The 23,805-nt window shown below is 42.3% G+C and overlaps 1 protein-coding gene across 1 annotated transcript in view; it reads right to left on the bottom strand.

The window, feature by feature from the left end:
* LOC311236152 (tuftelin-interacting protein 11-like) overlaps positions 1–23,805 on the bottom strand; it is a 74,211-nt gene that overhangs the window by 23,877 nt on the left and 26,529 nt on the right. Inside the window, exons 2-10 of the mRNA XM_084323776.1 lie at positions 16,949–17,165; positions 15,810–15,996; positions 15,294–15,453; positions 15,035–15,162; positions 14,276–14,440; positions 12,141–12,332; positions 10,758–10,937; positions 8,199–8,333; positions 7,957–8,054 (exon numbers count right to left, since the gene is read on the bottom strand). Coding sequence (XP_084179902.1) covers positions 7,957–8,054; positions 8,199–8,333; positions 10,758–10,937; positions 12,141–12,332; positions 14,276–14,440; positions 15,035–15,162; positions 15,294–15,453; positions 15,810–15,996; positions 16,949–17,154 — 1,451 coding nt within the window. The 5' untranslated portion in view covers positions 17,155–17,165. The remainder of the gene's footprint in view (positions 1–7,956; positions 8,055–8,198; positions 8,334–10,757; positions 10,938–12,140; positions 12,333–14,275; positions 14,441–15,034; positions 15,163–15,293; positions 15,454–15,809; positions 15,997–16,948; positions 17,166–23,805) is intronic.

The raw sequence follows: 23,805 nt of genomic DNA, 5'->3' as shown, positions 1-23,805 counted from the left end.
GATGGAGAGTACGAGTGTGATGAGGCGGAGGAAGAGATGGAGATCGAAGAGATAGACTTTGACAATTGTTTTAGTGATGATGATGATTAGTAGTTTAGGGCACAAAATACAAATAGAAAAAGACTTGAATGTTGTGTCAACAAAGAAGATATCCAGAACAGAGGACGTATTTACCGTATTACATACATGTAGACCTACGTAAGAAATGGCATTGAAAGCAGCACTCTTGTATATAAGCATGCCAGATATATATGTGACCACTTCAGAAATTGTAATTGAGAACTCAGAGATGATTGCGATCCGGTGATGACGTCAGTGCTGCTGTTCTCCCCAAACCCCACTGAGAAAATGTTAGTTTAAACACTACTTATAGTAGTCAACAAAGTTTTAATTCATGGTAGAGTTAAAGTAAACCTAATAATGTCAACCAACGAGGAAAAGAAGAAGAAAGGACAAGGACGCGCCGCAATTGAAACTCGCTCAGCGACAAACAAGACGAGCCGCACCATGATGACGCCGAATTTGAACTTGAACATGGCGCTGCAGGTGGTCGCAACGAGGCAAGTCAATGGGAAAATATCGCTGCCCGTGTGGTTCGCGATGTGACTGAAAAGATAAGTGCCCTGCTTACTGCCCTGACTACCGCCGCCTCTACTGCTCAAACCGTCCGACTACTTGCCAGCTGGACCAGCTACCCTCCCCACTCCTCCAGACCATAGCACCAGACATCCTCCCATTCCTAACTGCAACCATCAACTCCTCACTCAACTCGGGGGTGGTCCCCACCTCCCTAAAACAAGCCAGAGTCACGCCGCTCATAAAAAAACCAACCCTGAACCCTACCGTCATAGGCAACTACCGTCCTGTCTCTCTTCTCTCCTTCCTTTCTAAAACACTTGAACGTGCTGTATCCAACCAACTTACTACTTATCTCTTACAGAATGACCTCCTAGACCCTAATCAGTCAGGCTTCAGGACTGGTCACTCCACAGAGACAGCCCTCATTGCGGTCACAGAGGCACTTCACTTAGCAAAAGCGAAAGGCCTCTCCTCTGTCCTGATTCTCCTAGATCTATCTGCAGCCTTCGACACAGTCAACCACCAGATCCTCCTTGCGGCCCTCGCAGGAATGGGAGTGGCTGGCTCTGCGCTGACATGGCTGTCATCATACCTCAATGACCGCTCCTACCAAGTGTCATGGAGAGGGACCCTGTCGGCCACCCGCCCCCTGCGGACGGGTGTCCCCCAGGGCTCGGTTTTAGGACCCCTTCTCTTCTCCCTCTACACTAAATCACTGGGTAACATTATCACGTCTCATGGCTTCTCCTACCATTGTTATGCCGACGATACTCAACTCTTCCTCTCCTTCCCTCCCTCAGATATCCACGTCTCTGTGCGGATCTCGGCCTGTCTGTCCGACATCTCAGCCTGGATGACGTCCAACCACCTCAAACTGAACCTAAGCAAAACAGAATTGCTCCACCTGCCGGCCAAATCCTCCCCCCTAACCGACCTTTCAATCACAGTCGAGAATGCAGCTGTGACTGCGTCCCCGACCGCCAAGAACCTTGGTGTTGTCCTCGACGACCAGTTGAACTTCTCTGCTCACATCGCAGCGACGACCAGAACCTGCCGATTCCTCCTGAGCAACGTCAGAAGGATACGCCCCTTCCTGACAAAAGAAGCCACCCAACTCCTCGTCCAATCAACAGTCATCTCCCGCCTCGACTACTGCAATGCACTGCTCGCTGGCCTCCCGGCCACTGCCACTAAGCCTCTTCAACTCATTCAGAACGCAGCGGCCCGCCTGATCTCAAACCTACCGAAGTCGGCCCATGTCACCCCACTTCTTAGGGACCTGCACTGGCTCCCCATTGCTGCACGAATCCGCTTCAAGGCCCTCGACCTAGCATACCGTGCGGCAAAGGGAACCGCTCCCGCCTACCTCCGGTCAATGGTCTCTAACTACACACCCTCAAGACCCCTACGCTCTGCATCTTCTGGCCGCCTCAGACCTACTCCTATCCAAGCTCCGGGAGGGTCATCAAAGAGAAGTCGCCTATTCTCAGTCCTTGCCCCACAATGGTGGAATGAACTACCCACCCCAGTTAGGACAGCCGAATCACGTCCAATCTTTCGCCGTCGACTAAAGACGCACTTCTTCAACCATTATCTGAATAAAAAAAAAAAAAAAAAAAAAAAATCTAACCCTAACTAACCGTACTGTCATGCACTTGTCCTAATAAACTAACCTACACTGTAGCACTCAAACACTTTGATGAACATTGTTGCTCAGCTGATAGAGTTGTGCCCTTCCTGATGGCTTGTCGTACAGAACTTGTAAGTCGCTTTGGATAAAAGCGTCAGCTAAATGACTAAATGTAAATGTAAATGTAAATGAAGCCTGACGCTGCTATGCTCTGTGTTTCGTGCCGGTTGCCGGACTATACTCAAATCAACTCTAAATGGATCTAATCAGTGGATTGCATACTTTCGTCAAGAAGCAGAATAAGGCTAACCCTCTTGGTCTCTTGGGACACCATAATCGGGCTACCAACTTGAAGACGTGGTCATTTTTGGATTATCGAAGCTTTTGGACTGCAATAAGAAGATTTTGGATTTGTTTACCGTGCACAGGACCTACCAAAATGAACTGATTAAGTCATTTGGACTGAGTTGTTAAAACTCACTCCACTCAAATCAATAGTTATATTTCACTCTACTCAAATCAAATTTAAAGTGACGTGGCTGGGAGAAATTGTTGCCAGTCAGTTCAGCCAAAACAAATTCCTGGACCAAGGTCGAACCAGGGAGCTGCTGGAGTCGAAGGCCCTCTGGGAGATAAGAGTGGCAAGTGGCCCCCCCACCCCCAATCCCTATACCCAACCCCCCCTCGCGCATGTACGCCTGGCGCCTATGACGGCAGCCGACTAGCTTTTCTATACATTTGTCTGATTGAAAACTTTATTAACAGATTGCAGAATGGGTACAATTCAGTACGGGCTCTCTGAGCAAAGGAAGGAAGTGAGAGATATGAATGAGTAATGCTTGCTATGTTCGGGTAAATATGCTGATGTTATTGAACGTGTAACTATTAGAGGTGGGCATAGATAATTTTTTTAAATCTAGATTAATCTATCTGCAATCCTGGATTTAATCTAGATTAATCTAGATTAAAATGGCTAAAAAAAAAAAAAAAAAAACTGCCGAAGGCATTCAAAATATGTGTGTTCTACCCAAATAATGACCAGAAGTAAGTCCTTACTTTTTCTTTCCTCCTTATGTTTCTCAGGCCAGGTGGCCCATTACACCATGAGCCCATCTACCGTTTCCAAAATGCATTACAGACTGTTTGAAAAAGCTGTTTTGCTATGATAATTGGTAATGAAATATCAAAATAATGTTCAATAAGATGTACTTGTGTTTAATAAGTTGTTTTATTCAGAAGTTAACACGAATAAATAATATTACCAGTACAGTACAGTATCTAGCACTCTCAGGAGCAAAACAGAAAGAATCATTTCAAACTTGAACTATGTGACATGGCTTGAATCAACTGCTCCAGTGGAGTTGCTCAGTGGCCAATGGTGTCAACTGTGGTTGTACTGGGCAGCTCCCAGGTGTGAATGGAACTGTGTGAATGTGAAGCAGGGCGTTCCTGAAAAAGAGCATCTGTGCTCAGCGAACCTACCCTGGGTAAATAAAGGTAAAATAAAAAAAATGTAAAAAAAAATTAAAAAAAATGTCTTCTTTTTTTAGATTAATGCGTTAATTATATTATCGCGCGATACTAGTATAGCGTTAACGCAGCACGTTAACGGCCCAGCTCTAGTAACTATATAATGTTAATGCCACAAAACGAATGCCTTTGTTAATCATAAGTAACTTTGATGCAGTAGCTTGTGTGGGCAGGTCGCTTGACTGAAACTTTTTTCAAAGTTTGAACGTGTCTGTGGACCAGATTGACGCGACACAAATTAGGTAACGTTAAAGCTTGTTGTTAGCTTAGGTGCTAATGTGCTAACGTTAAAGCTTGTAGAATAGACACAATGAGAGGTAATGTTAACATTAGCAGAATAGACATGAAAGGTAACGTTAGCAGAATAGACACAACAAGAGTCTGGTTAATGTTGTTATTGATTGATTGAAACTGTGTTTTACTCTGGCTTGCTCCAAGCCCTCACGGACATAGCTATACTGGAGCTTCATACGGTCTAAAGTATAAGTATGTTTTTATCGTTTTCTGCAGCTTTCTCCAGAACGTGATTTATAGCCCTAAATGCATTATATTGATGATCAAATACAGTTTGATAGCAATCTGCGCGAGATAAAAAATTTCAAATGGACGTGCTTCTAGAAGTTACTACTTATCATCTGATGTTGACCGGATGGGGGGGGGGGTCGTTTATAATTCCGTGGCCAACGTTAGATGATTCATCTAGTGTGGGTGATATGATCATTAGAGCAGTTTGTATCGAACACGTTAAAAAATAACGCTGAAACTTACCGTAGCTTCCTCGTAGCGTTGGGCGATGAGCGTGGAGCAGAAATATTCCTATTATGGGATGTAGAAATATGCGATCCATCTCCAGGTTGTATAATAGTATATACGTCCAAATCATGTTGTTTATAGAGTTATTGGTAACGGATTGCTATCCATTGTGTCTAGCTCGAGTCCTGGGACTATTAGCGAGTGATCGGACCGAATTGGAATGAGCACCAGCTTCCGTTTCCTGTTTCCGGTTTGGGCGATCCGCCGATCGGCCACCAGATGGCGCTCTTGAACCGTTGGAGAGTTGAGAGGGGATCAACAGTAGATCTCAAGTCTCCGGGGGAGAAATATGATTGCGATCACAGATTTTTGAAATATTGATATCAAAGACGTGGTACGGCGTCTTTGGCAGAATGAGCATGGCGGGGAATGACGTGGTAAGGCGTTTTTGGCGACCATAGTGTTAAAGGGGGTAAGGCCCCAGGCCCGGACGGCTATGGCCCAGAATTCTATAAAAAAAATTAGTAAGGTTATAGTCGGACCTCTGAGAGAGATGTATGCAGACTCATTACAAAGAGGCAGTCTTCCCCAAACTCTGAACTTGGCTAATATATCTCTCATCCTTAAAAAAGATAAACCAGCCGACATGTGTGGCTCTTATAGGCCCATTAGCTTGATAGCGGTGGACAGTAAAATACTCTCCAAATTATTAGCAAGGAGGATAGAGGGACTGCTGCCTCTGATAATAAACCCAGACCAGTCAGGTTTTGTACAAGGCCGACACTCCATTGCAAACGTGAGGCGGTTATTGAATGTTATACAGTACTCTAATCAGCTGAAACACAAAGCGCTAGCAGTGTCACTCGACACGCAAAAAGCTTTTGATAGAGTAGAATGGCGGTATTTGTTCGACGTCATGGAGAGATATGGACTTGGAGGGGATCAAGACAAGGGGACCCCCTAAGCCCATTACTGTTTGCCGTCGCACTCGAACTGCTAGCAGAGGCTATCCGGTGTCATCATGAAATTGAGGGGGTCTCACTCACGACAGGGGGCACCCCCCACAAGATAGCTCTATATGCAGATGACATTATACTGTTTCTGTCCTCCCCGAAGAGGTCAGTGCCTACTGTCCTCTCAATTGTTAAATACTTCGGCGCTATCTCAGGCTACAAAATTAACCAAAGACCTGGCACTCACTAGGGCTTCGTGTATTGGGGGATCTGTTTAGGGATGGTGTGTTGATGTCGTTTCAGCAATTGCAAACACAGTTTAACCTCCCAAGAGAATTTTCTTTTGGTTTCCTGCAAATACGACATTTTATTAACTCACTACAGCTGCCAACGCCACTGGGCTCCCTTTACAGTAAAACAGAGAATTTCTTATGCAACTGTAGTAAGGTATTACATTTCATTTCTGTGTTTTACTGCTGTACTTACTGGACTCCCAGGAGTTACCATCCCTCCGCAAATGGGAAAGAGATTTTAACAGTGAATATATTGAAGACGACTGGCAATAGGCCATTGACTCAGTTAAAAAGGTTTATACTTGTAACAGACTAAGAGAAACACAATATAAAAAATTCTTCACAGATTACACATCACACCCGTGTTTACTAAACAAAATGGACCGTTCCAATATCTCCTTTATGTTCGAAATGTCAAACAGATCTGGGCACCTACTATCACTACTTTTGGGAATGTAAGTGTTTATCCAGGTTCTGGGGCCAAGTGGCACGTGAGTTAAGCGACATTTTCAAGGTGAAAATATAGAAGGATCCGGGAGCTTTTTTACTGGGACTCCCATCAAAGGAAATTCATTTAACACCCTTACAATTCAAACTATTTGATAAACTTCTACTTTCAGCCCGGAAATGCATTCTGATAAACTGGATTAAGGATAAGCCTCCATCTATACAAATGTGGTATAGAGAGATCTTCGGTGTGCTACCCCATGAAAGACTCTGTGCAATGCATAGAGGCAACAACACAACAACGCTTCCTTTCAGGAGGTGTGGGCCCCACTATTAGACTATTTTCCTGCTGAAATTTCTCGGATCCTTCTAAAGGCCCAATGCCCCATTGTATGGACAGACTTAGGATAGAAAAAAATATATATATGTATGTCTACATGTGAATGGGCTCGAGGCAAGTGCAATACTGTACAGTGCCTATCTTGGTTTGCTTTCCTTTTTGCTTGTTTTTCTTTTTGATTTGTTTTTGCTTGCTTATGGTGTGGATGATGACATAGATGAACTGGAGGACCCCCCCCCCCCTTGTCCCAATGTGTGTTTTTGTAATGTAAGTAACTATGTGAAAAATCTTTAAAAAAAAAACAATAAAAAAATAAAGAAATAATAATAATAATATTGTATTACTATCTTTAACCCTCAAAACATGAGTCCACATCTTTTTTTGTTCAGTCATCTACAATATGATGTGTCTTTATTGGTAAAAATGCTTTATTCTTTGTAAAGGTGCCACTAATTTGCATACTAGCTTACCACAAACAGGTGATCATTCTAGCAATAGTTTTATTATGATTTTTTACCCTCAAAATATGGGTCTAGAGTAGACAACCTACTTGTTCAGTTATTTGCAATATTGGCTGAAATAGCGACATTCGTTTTTTGACGATGGCGTCATTAATTTGCATATAAATGAAACATGGGACACTCTGACAGATTTTTAACATAGCCTATCATTTTCTACACATTTCTTCCAATCTAGAAACACTGGTTAACAATATATTTCCAGGGGGTGCATGATAGTATCCGCTTTCCTAAAAATGTGATTATTTTGTATTGATGGCACAGATTTGCATAGGCAAAATTACATAGAAACATGTGATCACTCTAGGGATAGTGTTACTGTGATCTTTGACCCTCAAAACATGGGTCTAGACACCTCATTTGTTCAGTTATCTGCAATATTGGCTGAGATATATGAAACAGATATTTTTGCAATTTCTTGATAATCGCGTCCTTAATTTGCATATAAATGATACATGGGACACTGACAACTTGTTAACACAGCCTATCATTTTTTCACCTTTTTTCCATTCTAGAAAGTCTGGTTAGAAGTATATTTCCGGGGGGTGCATGATACCCCCCTCTATCTACTAGACTAGTAGGGGTCTTGAGGGTGTGTAGTTAAGAGACCATTGACCGGAGGTAGGCGGGAGCGGTTCCCTTTGCCGCACGGTATGCCAGGTCGAGGGCCTTGAAGCGGATTCATGAGGCAATGGGGAGCCAGTGCAGGTCCCTAAGAAGTGGGGTGACATGGGCTGACTTCGGTAGGTTTGAGATCATTTAGAGGAGACGCTGCTTCCTGTATCCAGAGATTCGGACTAGATACATGTCATTTTGAGATTCCAGGACTTTGTGCGTCTATTATTGTTTGTGTTCAAGGGGTTGTCTAAAATGTGAACACAAATAAAACAGTAAAATGTGTGTGCGTGTGTACCTGTGGTAGGGGTCCATGTTTGAATCTGGGGCACTAGAGTGGCTTGATTCAAGGATGGCTCTCCACTGACCGACCTCCTCCAGACCATATGCGCTGTCCTACACGAGTGGAAAACAGAGAGAAGCAACAGCTTTAACATCAACGTCATTCTACTATTCTGTATATAGTTAACAGCGAGCGGTATCTCTCACGAGGGTGAACGGGCTTGGAAGACAGCAGTGAAAAGCTAAAGATGAATATACCTTGAGCGGGTCCCATGTACGTAGTTTCTCTTTGAGTAGTGGTTGAACTACAGCTGCAGCCAAGTCTCCCAACCCCATGATCTTGTATTCCTCGTAATACTCTGCCTGTAGGGTCTCGAATACCTGGGCACACTCCTGAACAGAGAGGGAAGGAACCACGTGTTAAAATGCACCAGGTGCAGATGTGGTACTGAGAGAAGACAAACAGCAAGGTAAGGGTTCCATTTCTGTATGTGCGCTCGCTCTAGTATCACAATATTATCATGATACTAGAGTTACGATATTGTAATATCCCGATATTGCGATATATTGCAATATATTACAATTGTGTGTGTGTCTTGATGTAAACCCAGTATGAATCACACCAGCCAAAAAGGTGGCTTAGGTCAGGGGTCAAACATTTCCCCCTCAAGAACATTTTTGGAGGGGCATTTTTCATAATTTAGGGGCCAATTTCATCTAAACCCTTACAGTCACAATGCCTTTCTCCCCCTTTTTCAAAGGCATTTCCCACCAGTACCTGTTCATTTCCCACAATCTTCTAGGCGCTGAAATTAAACTTTAAACATCTATAGTCAAATACTGACTATCCATGGATGGAAGAGGCTGGAGCACTGAGCACTCATGTCTGGGGTAGGGGTGAGATATTATCATGATACTACAGTCACAATATTGTAATATCCAAATATATGTATTACCTTTTTTCTACTGCAAATGATGTCCCCAAATGGAAAACACAACATCTTAATAAAATGTTAACATCTGCAAAGAATATATATATACACATCATCCGTTTGATCAAATTTGTATATTGGTACTTGGCGTCACTGTATCTATATAATATTGCAATATATTGCTGTATTGATTTCCCCCCACCCCTAGTCTGGGGACCAAGTTATTGGCACCACAAACAGACTTTTGTGTTTTGGCCAATGGCCACGTGTCTTTCTTGTTTCTTTATTTACACATATACATTTATTTTTTATTAAAGATACAATATAAAAGGTGATGAATGTGAAGAACTGAGACATCACCTGAATACCACAAACACCCATGCAATACACAAGCACAATAAATCAACCACAGCCATAAGACACACACACACATAATACAAGTATACAAGTATACACAAACACTATCACCCACACCCACAGACCAAGAGTATAAAGACCAGTCTTCAGTCATAAGACACACACACACACATAATACAAGTATACAAGTATACACAAACACCATCACCCACAGACCAAGAGTATAAAGACCAGTCTTCACGACAGTGACTCAGGGGGTAGAGCAGTCGTCTGGTAATCCGGAGGTTCCCGGTTCGATTCCCGCTCATCCCGGGCAGAGCGTTGAAGTGTCATTGAGCAAGACACTTAACCCCTAACTGCTCCCTATGAACAGATTGGCACCTTGCATGGTTGCCTCTGCCGTCGGTGTGTGAATGTGTGAGTGAATGGGTCAAATAATTTTTTGGCTTTGGATAAAAAAGTATCATCCAGTATTGGATGCATCCCGGTAGGGGTGGACGGTATAAACGGTATACGGTATAAACGGTATTAATTTGCTCTACGGTATGGATTTTGACTATACCGTGTAACCGGTAGAGCAGCTCTAAAATAGCAATGACGTCATGTAACCACAGCGCGACTATTTCAATCGCATTTGCCCCTAAAAATAGATAGAATTAGTCATAGATAATAGATATGTGCAAACTGGAAAAAGTTATTTAGGAGGCTTCGCGCAGTGGGCGTGTCAACACGCAATTGTCATTTCATAATAAACACATATCACTGCGGCGCACAGCAAGTTTCAATTTCAGTTCCTGGCATTTTTAACCAGTGGAGAAAGGTAAGATATTTCCCTATCGTTTTTCTTATATGAATTATTCTACGTTAATAAAACATACCTGGTGATCAACTACAGTTTGCTGTAAACATTACGATATGTGTGTAGTGTTATGATAACGACGGCTGCAGCGGGAGGACGGCTGCAGCAGTGGATTTGCAAATAGCATGCAGCTGCAGAGCCGCAGAGCCAGGGGCTCTTTCAGGTCTGGTCACAGGCCCGTCAAACAGCCCCCCCCCCCACCCAACGGCACTGTGCAATACTCCAATTCAGCCATTGGCAATTCAGCCGTTGAGTGGGGGGGCGCTGTTGAGCGGGCCTGTGACCAGACCTGAAAGAGCCCCTGGCTCTGCGGCTCTGCAGCTACATATGCTTCTAGCAAAATCCAGCATCCAGCCCCGCTGTTTGCAATGGGAGCAGGAGTCTCGACTCGGGACTTATTTTATTTGGAATATAATGACTTTATACGCAAAAGTAGCCTAGTTTTAAGTTAAAATATTATAAATCTACATGCCTTGAGGATGTCATTCTTTATATAGCCTGCCTATCAGGCAAAAAAAATTATTCTAACAGAAACACTGATACCGTGATATATACCGTTACCGTCTATGCTTCAAATTATACCGTGATATAAATTTTAGACCATACCGTCCACCCCTACATCCCGGTGTAAAGAATGTGAGAGATGTACAGTAAGTAAATGGCATGTACCTGCAGGCTGGGCCCCACCCCGGGCGCGGTCTCTCCAGACTGGAAGCGCTCCACCAGGTTCAGCACAGACTCCAGCCTCGCGATGGAGTCTTGTTCCTCTGCCAGTCTGGTCTGCAGGGCGGACGACTCGTGACTCAGAGACACGACGACGTCCCTCTCGTGCTGCAGGCGCCGGGCGGACTAGGAGGAGACGAGAGGGATCTTTATTAATCCCTGTGGGGAAATTCAGACGTCGTACCAGCAGCCAGGCATGCGTTGCTCATGGGACGGGGTTGCACACCGTGCAACCAAAGTTTTGTGAGCAGAAGCGCGTGCACACAGGAATGCGCTGCACTCGACTGATGCGCCAACTCGCAGTACCCTCCTGGCTACTTTGCATATCAATAGCACCGGTCGTCAGGTGTTACATTCCATTCGTAGAGGCAATTAGGCACTGTCTTTTAGTCTGTCCTTATGCGAGGGAACATTTAACGCGAGTGCATGTGGCGTCATTAGCGTGCGTGCAACCAGTATACAAAACTGAAAGGGGTGGGGGTCACATACGCGACTTATTTTGGGGACATATGGAAAGGTGGGGAAGGGGGGGTAGGAAGGAATGGGGGGAGGGATGGGGGTAGGAAGGAAAGATGGGTAGAGGGAGATTATCAAAGAGATGGGGGAAGTGAGTCTTAACTTCCACAAGAGGGAGAGGAGAGGTACAGGCAGGTATAAGAATAAAATATAAAAGAATAAAAAATATAGTATTGAGTGAGACTTGTGTATATAACTCTATCAATAATATCACTATGCACTATGCAGTATGTACAGCCCCCCCTGGTGTAATATACAGACTCTAAGTCAACCCCAGGTACAAATATAGATAGCTAACCTAAGTCTTCTCTGTACAAATATACAATACTCCATACTAAGTCTTATTTATACCCTGGTATAAATAAACAGATTAAGCAGATTTTACATTTACATGTAGTCATTTTATCCAAAGCGACTTAAAAGGTCTGTACAACAAGTCAGCGGGAAGGGTACAAGATTGTTCGTCAAACAGTGTTGAACTTGGGTGCTACAGTCTTGAGTGCATAGTAGTATAGACATATTAGCATAGTAGGTAGTAATATAGGCAAGGAAGATTGTAGACTAGTAGAAAGAGGTTATCTTCTGGGATGCTGAAACAGACCACTTTCTATCCTTTGTTCTTAGCCTAGGGACCTTCAAACAGAGGACCCCTGGGATACTAAATTCTACTATTTTAAATGTTTCTGTGGAACAGCTGGGAAATCGTGAACGACCCCTGGAGGTCCGTGGCTGCACCCCACTTTGAGAACCACTGCTGACATCAGGGTCTTGGGGGTGTGTGAGGTGACAAGAGGGGCTCGGTTTAACTCTCACCTGTAATATGTCCTGTTCAGTGAGGTCTATGAGCAGCTGCAGGTTGTGTTCCAGCTCGGGGAGAGCGAAGCTGTGTGCCTTGGAATCCCGCGCGGACATGCTGGGCGGAGCTTCGTCCGGGACGCTGTGCTTGTTGGTCATCTGACTGTAACTGTAGTAAACCTTCTGCTCTCGGCCGGTCATGTCTATTACCTGGAGGTGGGGAGAGGGATGGAGGGAGAATTAGAAACAAGAAAACTCATGTATGTGTATGCTTTAAAGTAGGGATGTCCGATATTGGCATTAAAATGTAATATCGGAAATGATCTGTATCGGTTTTCAAATTTTTTATTTGTAACCTTAACCTTTTATTTAACCTTTTTTACCCAGGCAAGCAAGTAAGAACAAATTCTTATTTTATTTATTATAATGTTGTGTTAATTCCACGAAAAGAGATATGTAATGTTAATTACCTGAAATTGTTCCGTTTTTTTGGGGGGGAAACCCTGCATATATCGGTATCGGTTGATATCGGTATTGGAAATTATGAGTTGGACAATATCGGTATATCGGATATCAAACATCCCTACTTTAAAGTTATAGTTCATTTTACAGTAGCTCAGATTTTATGTAAATGTCTTGTATTTTATCCACATCACTGACTGATTGAACTGTGAATGCTACACAGACTCTGACCGCTGCTGTGACTTCACCTCCACTACCACTATTTGCAACAATGCATAGTGCACTTTACATCCTTTCTACCACTACACTGTGAACTGAATGTGCAATACTGTTACTCCCTCACTCGTGCCTTATTTACATTTTTGTTTAAGACTATATTTTGTGATTTTGTGTGAAAGGTGGACTAGCAAAGTAAGATGTTCATTGTAACTGTCTGTTTAACTGTGCATATGACAAATAAATATCTTTTTGCCATTTTTGTGTTGTTTCCAGTGTTTTGGGTTTTTAACTTTGTTTTAATGGAATTTCGATTTTTGTTTCTATTTAAATATATATATATATTTTTTTTAACACTTTGGCTGCCTAAGGTTAAATTCATGATATACCATAGATTGCCAGCGCTATTTGTCTATGGAGAAAGTCCCCTTCTTTGCAGGGCTATAACTTTTTAAATTCTATTGCTACATTGCCATTATTAGGGCCCATTCAAAGTCCTATATGTATTGTTCATTGTGTAGCAACGTTAAACTTTTTCATTCACATATTCATAGTAAAGTATGGTCTAATGTATAAGTATGTTTTCATCTCTTTCTGCAGCTTTCTCCAGAACGTGATATATAGCCCCAAATGCATTATATTGATGATGAAATACAGTTTGATGGCAATCAGCGCGATATAAAAAATTCCAACTAGACGTACTTCTAGAAGTTACTACACGTCATCTGATGTTGACCGGATGGGCGAGGGGGCGTTTATAATTCCGTGGGCAGCGTTATACCAATCATCTAATGTGGGTCAAATGTTGATAATAGCAGTTAGTATCGAAGACGGTAACGTTACACGCTCAAACTCACCCCAGTCTCCGCGCGCCGTTGGGCGATCATCGTAGAGTAGAAATTCCATCATTATGGGATGGCGATTTACCCGGTCCATCTCCAGCTTGTATAATGGTATATACGTCCAAATCATGTTGTTTATCGAGTTATTGGCAATCGATCGCTATGTAGCGTGACGAGCCAGAGTCCCGGGACATGTACCGAGTGGCCGGAAGCAATACGGACGTCTAGCACAACCTCTATGGCACATCCTGTTTAAGCGATTGCGCCGATCGGCCACCAGATGGCGCTCCTGAACCGCCAGAGAGCTCAGTGGGTCCTACTGGTGGATCTCAGGCCAGCGGAGGGGACATATGAATCCGATCGCAGATTTTAGAAATATTGATATAAGGACGACGTAAAGCGTCCTCCGGCAACTTTAGCATGGCCAGCAAAGACGTCTAAAGACGTTTCATGGCAGTCAAAGTGTTAACATATATTATTGTTTGAATGGCTTTTTTTAAGGCACTTTGTAACCTCTGCTTTTTAGGTGCTATATCGTGTACGTTTATTATATTATCATCATCATTATGATTAACACAGAGAGAAAGGCAGCAGCAACATGTTTGTATGTATGAGTGTCCTAGTCTAGCTCACCTTAACCTGTGACAACTCTCCGGCAGGCGTCTGTGCAGACCGTCCACCAGCCAGCTTGCCTTTGGCCTTCAGCTCGTCCACGGTCCTGAAGGAGTACTTAGGCTTCTTCTTTCCTGCGGTACCGCCTGGGTCTCTACGCCACTGGCCCAGCTCCTTCCGGAACTCCTAGCCAAGACACGCAGAGACAGAGAGACAGACAGAGAGAGAGAGACAGAGAGAGACAGAGACAGAGACAGAGAGAGAGAGAGAGATCAAAAACAGACACTGGCAGACTCTACTGACACATCCTCCCTACTCCCATTTAGATTAGATTGAAATGAAGTGTCATTATACAGCACAACAAAAAGAAGTTTGGCATCCAACCAGAGTGCAAATGTAACAGTAAAGTGCAATAGTAATATACAATGTACAGGTGATTAAACTGGGTATAAAATATATAAATTAGTATTACTGAGTATAGTGCTAATCAGATGTATGTACAGTGATACAGGTATAAAGATACTGTGGTATTAGTCCTACTGGCCAGTGGCCAGCAGCGTAACTAGTAAGAGTAGGTGAGGGATATGTACATATATAGATCATATCATATAGTATCTACAGATATATAATAATATATATATACAGTATATAGAGCATTATTGTACATGCTATCATACAGTTATACAGGTTATATGCAGGTGTATAAGTAGGATTTGATCAGGTGGTGGAGTTTGGAGATGGAGATAAGAGATGAGCGAGACCCTCATCCAAACACTGTACCTTCTCGTCCTCTTCCTCCGAGTCCACTGTGGGGAAGTCCTTGAGACTCTGTTGGGTTCGCTCCGTGCCGTAAGCGCCCACGGCTCCCTTGCCCTTACGAACCTTTGCCTCAATGGGGTTAATAATACCTGCGCAGATGAGACTGTGTGAGACCTATACGCTCCTATAAGGGTGAACCTTTTATGCAGTCATCAGTTTCTATACATCTATGACGCCCGTCATGATTCTAAATCCACCTCCGGTCTTCAGCTGTACCCACCTTGAGCATTCTTGCCCAGGCCTTTGCCTGGCTGGTAGCCCATCTTCTGTAGCAGCTTCTGTCCGATGCCCCTCGTGTGTTTCTCCCAGGTGCCTATGTCTTGTCCCGACCGGATACCAGCCGCAAACCTCATGGATTGACTGGGACGGAAATTTCCACCCTGGGGAAAAGAAACAGAGATAGAAGCCAATTGATACAACACTGTTTAGTTATACAGCAGTTGATATAACATTTGATGTTACAACAATTTGCGCAGCTAATGAATAACCTTCTTACTGTCTTTTACTATTATGTACCTTACTGCTATACTTATACTACTGTCTATCATGCTAATATGTCTATACTACTATGCACTCAGTGTGTAATACTCAGGTTTGACACCATTTGACGAACAGTTGTTCACAATTCATAAGTCGCTTTGGATAAAAGCGTCAGCTAAATGACCAAATGTAAATGATGCAGCGTGATAAACATCTACGGTAAACACACAACCAGAACAAGCGGGAAAAAACTTACCGTTTGGAGTTTCTTGGATGAGGCGGCGCGCGGAGGAGGAGGCGGCGGTGCAGCGGGAGCTTCGTCTTCATCCGAGTCGTCAGAACTTCCCTCCCCTTTCTCCCCTTTCTGCTGCTGCTTCTCCTCCGCTGCCGTCTTACGGAGACCTGCACTGACGAAGCTCACTGGAGCCGTGAAGTCCTTAGCCCTGGAACAAGCACACACAAGTCAGGTCAAGTGTTCCTTTAGTAATCCCCTTGGGGAAATGCAGGTGTCATAGCAGCACGGGGGGAGGGATACGGGTAGAATAGGTAATAATAATAGAGCATAGACACTTTATACTGCACACTTGTGGTCAAGCTACAAAAAAGCAAGTTTGCGGAGACTTCAATGCTTATAATGATGCCATGATTATAATAATTATAATTATAAATATAATTATTATTATTATTATAATGATTATAATCATAATAATTATAATGATGGAGGAGTCTCCGATGACTCCTCCATCGTCAGCTACATTGTGGACGACGATGAGGCTGAATAATAAAAGTAATAATGGTGATAGTGATTACTGTATATTTCTGTATATTTTATATTAGAATGTAACATAGGAAATGTATATCCCGGACCATATTTTATTCTTAGGCTTATTTTTATTCTTATTCGTGACTTTTGGTTTTGTTTACCTAAATGTTTACTGTTTACTGTGAGCGATTTGTAGTGCCACATTTCCCAAAGTATTTCTATTCTATTCTATCTATTCTATTCTATGATAACAGTAGTGAACAGTAGTGAATGGCAGGATTCAATCAGACAGTAGTAATAGTGATGGTATTATACATGGTCCATGCAGTGTTTATAATTAGGAGCCAGACAGTCATAACAGTTCTCAAGTTCACCAGCCGTTAGCTCTCCAGCAATTGGCAGCAGTCCATGCCCACGGTTGTGGAACCTGATGGCTAATGGCACGAAGGACTGGCCAAGGCAGTTTGTGGTGTGTCGTGGGGGGATAAGTCTATGAACACGAATAATATTGTATTTCAATGTTACAGTGAAGAGGAAATTAATACTGTCCTTCTCAGTCCTTGCAACAGTTACAAGAGTTAATCTGTGGCTGTGCTAGATTGGGCCAATTAAGGGATAAATCAGTGTTTTACCTCTTCCCCTTGAAACTGGGCCTCTCATCTCCATCTGAGTCTCCGTCAGCCCAGATGCCATAAATGGCCTGATCCTTGGTCTGTCTGAATTTGCGACGCTCCGGGTTGAACTCATTGGCCAGGTCCCATTCTGTTATCTCAAACTTCTCCACCTCCACCCCATCCTCCTCCTCCTCCCTCCGTCCATACAGGTGGGACATCGACATGGTTGGAAATCCTGATCAAGGGGATGTCAAGAAATCAAAAACTGAGTTTGGCCATATGAATGATATCCTTCATGCAATGTTGAATATCTTAGCTAACGTTACACCTGACACCTGAAAATGCAATCAAGTGTCAGATTGCGTAGCTCCATTTGAGGAAAAGCCATATGCAAACAGTGCTTGATTGATAACTTTATTAACAGATTGCAGAATGGTACAATACAATACAGTATGGCTGGGCGATTAATCGATATTATCGATAATTCAAATGAATGATTTGGGACGATTTTGAAAAACTAAAAACCGATAAAAAAAAAAGGGTCACCTTTTATTTTACAAAAAGTGATGTTTGGTGAAAGTTAGATTTGCACTTTATTAATCCCAATAGGAAAATTCATTCTTGTTTGATGATCAAGAGGCACCTTTTATTTGTTTTAAGTGAAGTTTGGTGAAAAAGCAATTATAAAAATATTTTTAAGTGAAGATTGGTGAAAGTTAGGTTTGCACTTCAATCCCAATAGGGACATTCATCTTGGTTTTTGTGTCTATAAAATCTTTTTTTTAGCTCTCAAGACAAGAAAATCGATTAAAATCGTAAATCGGATTTAAAAAATAATAATCTTGGATTTTATTTTTAGGCCATATCGCCCAGCCCTACAATACAGTAGGCTCAATACACACAATTGTTAACACAAAAGCAGGCTGGAGGCAAAGTTTTCAGACTAACTTTTCACCTGGATAACGTCAATTATTTGCTGTGTGACTGAGGATTATCGTCGGCGTTTCAGACCAGAACGGAGCTAATCATTACGTAAGTCGAACACTGAATGTATACTAATGTGCAAACATATATTGAAACTTTTAATATTTCTCATATGAAGCACATTTCTCAGGGTGAATGTAATAACAAGAGCCGCCGCGCTCGCGCCCCTCGAGGGACTATAGGCAACAGAGGGGCTTGTCTTGCTCCGCCAGTTTCTGACAAAAATGCGTAAAAAAAAAATTGATTACTAATGTGAAAGATCGGATCGGGAACGATCGGGATCGGTAGATATTTAAAATCACATGATCGGGATCGGATCGGGAGCAAAAAAAGGCGATCGGGACATCCCTAATAGTGTCTGTCGGGAGCCTTGCAACAATGTCTGACGGCCGGATGAATTTAATCGACGCACACCTCCCACTTCCTGTTGTTCGAGTGTAACTCGCCTGACCATCCACCAGGCGGCGGTATTGAGCCGTCATTGTATTGAGCCGTAGGGTCCAGCTGCAGCGTCGGAGGTGTATATATGAATTATGAATACCATGGCGAAAAAATGAAATATTGATATCAATAACGCTGTACAGCGAGATCTGGCGGTCAAAGCATGGCGGGCAATAACGTGTTACAGCGTGGATGACGGTGGATGTGTTAAGGGAATGCAGACCAGAGAAAGAGTTTCGTCTTGTTTACATCAGGGTCCCCCATTTTCAATTTATCATGACATTTATGACATACACGACGACATACAGTACTGTTACATTCAGACATTTATGACATACAAGATATACAGTACTGTTTAAGAGACAGAGATCCTAAAAGGAAATATATACATTAGAGGGGGAAGAAACTGTACATTGGAGGGGGTTCGGTGGGTGGGTGTGTTGGGTTTGGACATTTACTGGGGCCAGTTTCGAATTGCAGCCTCCCGTAGGTGCTCTTTGAGAGCGGTTTTGAAGGTGGGTAGGGATTCACATAATTTTTTTACGGCTGTGGGTAGGGCGTTCCACATTGTTGTGGCATAATTGCGAAAGGTGTTTAGTCCCTTGTTTGCGCCAAATCTGGGTTGAACATGATTTGTAGAACTCCCTCTGGTGTTGTGGTCATGGAATTCCCTGACCTTTGGGAAGTATTTCGACATGTACATGGGTGGTGTGGGAGGAAACTAACTTTTTGGCTTACCAGCCAACTGGCGAGTATCTGATTTTTTTTACCAGACAAACTGATTTTTTACCAGCCAAAAAAAATCGCTAATTGTGATAATTACTTCTTTGTATGTCTTCGTCTAAATTGATTTTCAATCATAGTAAAAATCACACTGTGTCTCTACTCTTTAAAATATTTATTAGCATAAAACATTAATAACAGTCTCTACTCTTCACAATATTAGCATACAACATGAATTAATCACACTGTCTCTACTCTTCAAAATATTAGGATATCACAGATTAACATGAAAGAGGGAACTATTCTGGACTGGGTTGGGCTGAACTAGGCAGTGAAAGATGCTGGGCTGGGCTGGACTAGGTTGGACTGGGTTGGGCTGGTCTAGGTTGGACTGAGTTGGGCAGTGAAAGAACCAAGCATTTCACTGTAATGTAATAGCTAAATAAAACAACTTGACTTGTTACATTTGCACTCTGGTTGTATGCCAAATGTATTCTGGTTGTACTGTACTTGTGCTGTAAGATGACAATACATTGGAACCAGGGGAGGAAATTAGGCCACTTTACCCGCCAAATGCGGGTATTTTTTACGTTTGGCTGGTAAAAAAAATCAGATCACTCGCCAGTTGGCTGGTAAGCTAAACAGTTAGTTTCCTCCCCTGCTGGCGAGTATACAAAAAAATAAAACATTCTGCAATCACTGCACTGGCAAACGGTGCGCGTCTTCTGAGTGTTCGCTTTAGTTGACAGTGCCACGAGAGCACTGCACAAGACCACCCGTGGACATATAATGTTTAATAAACGTTTGCGCAGTACTGGCCAACCCGCGGACATATAATAATAAAAGTCCCGCGGTACTAGGCTAGCCATCAGGAGCACTCGCAAACAGATAACGTTAAACACAGCAGAAGATGGAAAACAGACAGACTGACCAACGGGGAACTGCATCCAACCCTAGTACAACCCTTGAGTATAAGTTACTAAGGACACATTTAAATCACAGGTGTAATGTTAGTCTACTGGAACTGTATACAGTGGTTAGCTTCTAGTTAGCGTTTTAGCTATAGCTGCTTGCTAGCTAACGTTAGCCCCGTGTGCTCAAAGCAGCCAGCTAGGTGTATCTGTTATGACTATAATGTTTCCAAAAAAGCACCGGACTACGACGTAAGGTTAGACATTTTATTTCATGCTCAAAAGCCCCTGGCTTGCACATCGCAGTCACGAAAGGGGCTAGCTCAACCAGTGCACTGTGCACAACAGCACACCAACCCAACTGACGTTACCACAACACTTGACGGTACTTCACAGCACTGTCGTAAGACCACCGTGCTGTCTTAAAGGCACAGTGTGCCTACCCAGATGCATACACAACATTGACGCGGCTTGACATACAAAGAAGTAATTATCACAATTAGCGATTTTTTTTGTCTGGTAAAAAATCTGTTTGGCTGGTAAAAAAAAATCAGATACTCGCCAGTTGGCTGGTAAGCCAAAAAGTTAGTTTCCTCCCCTGATTGGAACCGAATCGACAACGCTAGGGGTTCAGCAGGTGTATTCTGAATGCCAAGTATGACAACATCACCGTTGTGAAGGGCATATGGGCGAGTGGTGATATGGGGGGAAACCCGGTAATAATAAAATGTCACTCGGCTGCATTTAAGCAAAGCTGCTCAGTATAGTCCACTATGTTGAACGCGCGTTATGGTAGCTTGTTACATGCTAGGTAGCTAGCCGGCTAATGCTGGTTGACTTGTCATTCTCATCCGACTCGAAGGAGACGCGTCGCATGCTGTTGTTCGGTCCGTGTACGTTTTGATAGTTCGTTTTTCGTTTCAAAAGGAAAAACGAAAAAACGAAAAAAAAAACGAGGTGTTTCCTATTTCCGTTTGAAACCAAAATAGAAAAAACGGGGAAAAACTGAAATACGGACCTGTTTTTCGTATTTTGGTATCAGAATCAAATGAAAAAAAGGAGTCAATAATGGGCAGTGTAAGTTTTGATAGTTCGTTTTTCGTTTTTGATGTGAAGAATGGAGAACGGAACCACGTGACAAGTACATTTTTTAATGTAAAAGCCATGCACGATCTAACGTTAACGAATATGTATAACGTTATGAATAAATACATGCATACAGATCTATACCAGGGTAACGTTATGATACATACATTTTTTGTTTTGTGCATTTCATTTAGACATGATATTTTATGTGAAGTAATAGCCTAATAATATGGAAATAGCCTGTGTGGTCTGTCCCAACTCCCAAGCAGTGTTGTCTAAACGCACGTTATACAGATATCCTAGTTCAGTGGTCAGCAATAGGCGGCCCGCAGGCCGAAATAGGTCCGCCAGCAATAATATCTGCCGATCAGATTATTTTGAGAATATGATTTGTGATGAAGACTCGCTTTATTGTATCGGAATCGGGAGATTTAGGTAACGTTTTTAAAACACAAAGGACACCTCTTTCCTATCGTATTAAGGTAGACAATGAGCTACAACCTTACTTTCACCTAAACGAGGCGAGCCGGCCTCGGAGCTGTACATTTAATATTTGATCTGTATGTGCAGTCGGCCTTGACGAGGCAAGTGCGCAGCCAGGGACCGTCTAAAAAGTGCAACACCGAAAAGAGGCACTGCAAAAAGATTCAATAACTTCACGTCATACAGTGTATAGTGTCACCAAAATCACTGCACACATCATCAATGGTATCCTATTGGGTTATACTACAACACTTAGATTAAAAAAATATATATATCCTTTTTCATAATTTGGGGGATTTTTGATTGAGGAAAATAGTATAAAATAGTTCACTCTTGTACACTGTGAATATCTTTATAACTTTACCTAAGTCTCCCGATTCCGATACAATAAAGCGAGTCTTCATCACAAATCATATTCTCAAAATAATCTGACCGGCAGATATTATTGCTGGCGGACCTATTGCCGACCACTGCACTGAACTAGGATATCTGTATAACGTGCGTTTAGACAACAACACTATTTGGGACAGACCACACAGGCTATTTCCATATTATTAGACTATTACTTCACATACAATATCATGTCTAAATGAAATGCACAAAACAAAAAATTTATGTATATAACGTTACCCTGGTATAGATCTGTATGCATGTGTATTTATTCATAACGTTATAGATCGTGAATGGCTTTTACATTGAAAAATGTACTTGTCACGTGGTTCCGTTCTCCATTCTTCACATCAAAAACGAAAAACGAACTATCAAAAGTACACAGCCCATTATTTACTCCTTTTTTTCATTTGATTCTGACACCAAAATACGAAAAACAGCTCCGTATTTCAGTTTTTCCCAGTTTTTTCGATTTTGGTTTCAAACGGAAATAGGAAAACACCTTGTATTTCCGTTTTTTTTTCGTTTTTCCGTTTGAAACGAGAAAAAAACTATCAAAACATACACGGACCTTGTTCGCCCCCATGTCAGACCGCACTGATATCCGAAAGCGACGACTCTACATGCAATTATTTTCATCCACTGATGTGTTTTTGTCTAAGTTTGTCTACGTGGTGTAGTGCAGCGGTTCTCAACAGGGGTGCTGCGGCACCCGTATTTTTTTCTTTTTGGATTACAGAAAATTATCACTAAAGTGCTATCTGTTGCAGCTGCACTGTTTTCCATGAAAATACCATATTTGGATAAGTTTGACCATTTCTCAAAATCTGAAAATCATTATTTAATAAAACACAGAAAAGGATCACCAAGTTACTCTGGATAAAAAAAAACTTTACAGACAACATTGAGACAAAGCTTCCTGACACATCTCCATCCAAACTCTTGGAAGAACTCATTTAAATCTCATCTGATACCACCTGGAGAGATAGTTTCAGAGTGTGGTGCTGAGTACCAAGTATCTCATGATGCAGCAGTTAAGGTGTTGATACTAGGGCTGTCTTAAATACTTCGAAGCTTCGTTCGATGGCACAAGCTTCGAACATAAAAAAAAAACGAAGTTTAAAAAAATATATATATATATATATTTTTTTCAAATTATTATTATCATTTTTTTTTACAAAAAAACTCAATAACAAATAACTCATCAACACCTGCAGCATTATCTACAAACCATAACTTCACTCACACACCTCGACCCTCCAGACGGGGTGGAGGCACTGGCCTCATGACATCTCCTTCATGGGCTACAAACCTAACACAACTCCCAGAACTGTCACTCTCCTCCCTCGAATATCATGCAGTATCTGTCTCTAATCCTTTCAATCTCACCATTGTTACACTCTATCGCCCTCCAGGCAGGGTTAGAAATTAACATATTTTTTCCAGGGCTTTTTTTGCCCCCCTTAATAGATTTTCGGGGGCTTTTTTTGTATTTCGGGGGCACCGCATTTTTATGATGAAAATTAACATAAAGATTATAAAACATTGTCGACACTTTTTTTACAGTCTTCGTCCCTATGTTTGATAACGTTATGTTAATGTCTCCATATATAGGGCTCTACGCTAACCTTTTTCCCAAGGAGCAAAAAAAAAAAATATATATATATATATATATATATATATATCTAACCCTAACTAACCGTACTGTCATGCACTTGTCCTAATAAACTAACCTACACTGTAGCACTCAACACTTTGATGAACATTGTTGCTCAGCTGATAAGAGTTGTGCCCTTCCTGATGGCTTGTCGTACAGAACTTGTAAGTCGCTTTGGATAAAAGAGTCAGCTAAATGAC

This window comes from Notolepis coatsorum, assembly GCF_963971535.1.
Source record: "Notolepis coatsorum genome assembly, chromosome: 10".
In the NCBI taxonomy this organism is placed as follows: domain Eukaryota; kingdom Metazoa; phylum Chordata; class Actinopteri; order Aulopiformes; family Paralepididae; genus Notolepis; species Notolepis coatsorum.
This window is presented reverse-complemented; position numbering and strand designations above follow the sequence as displayed.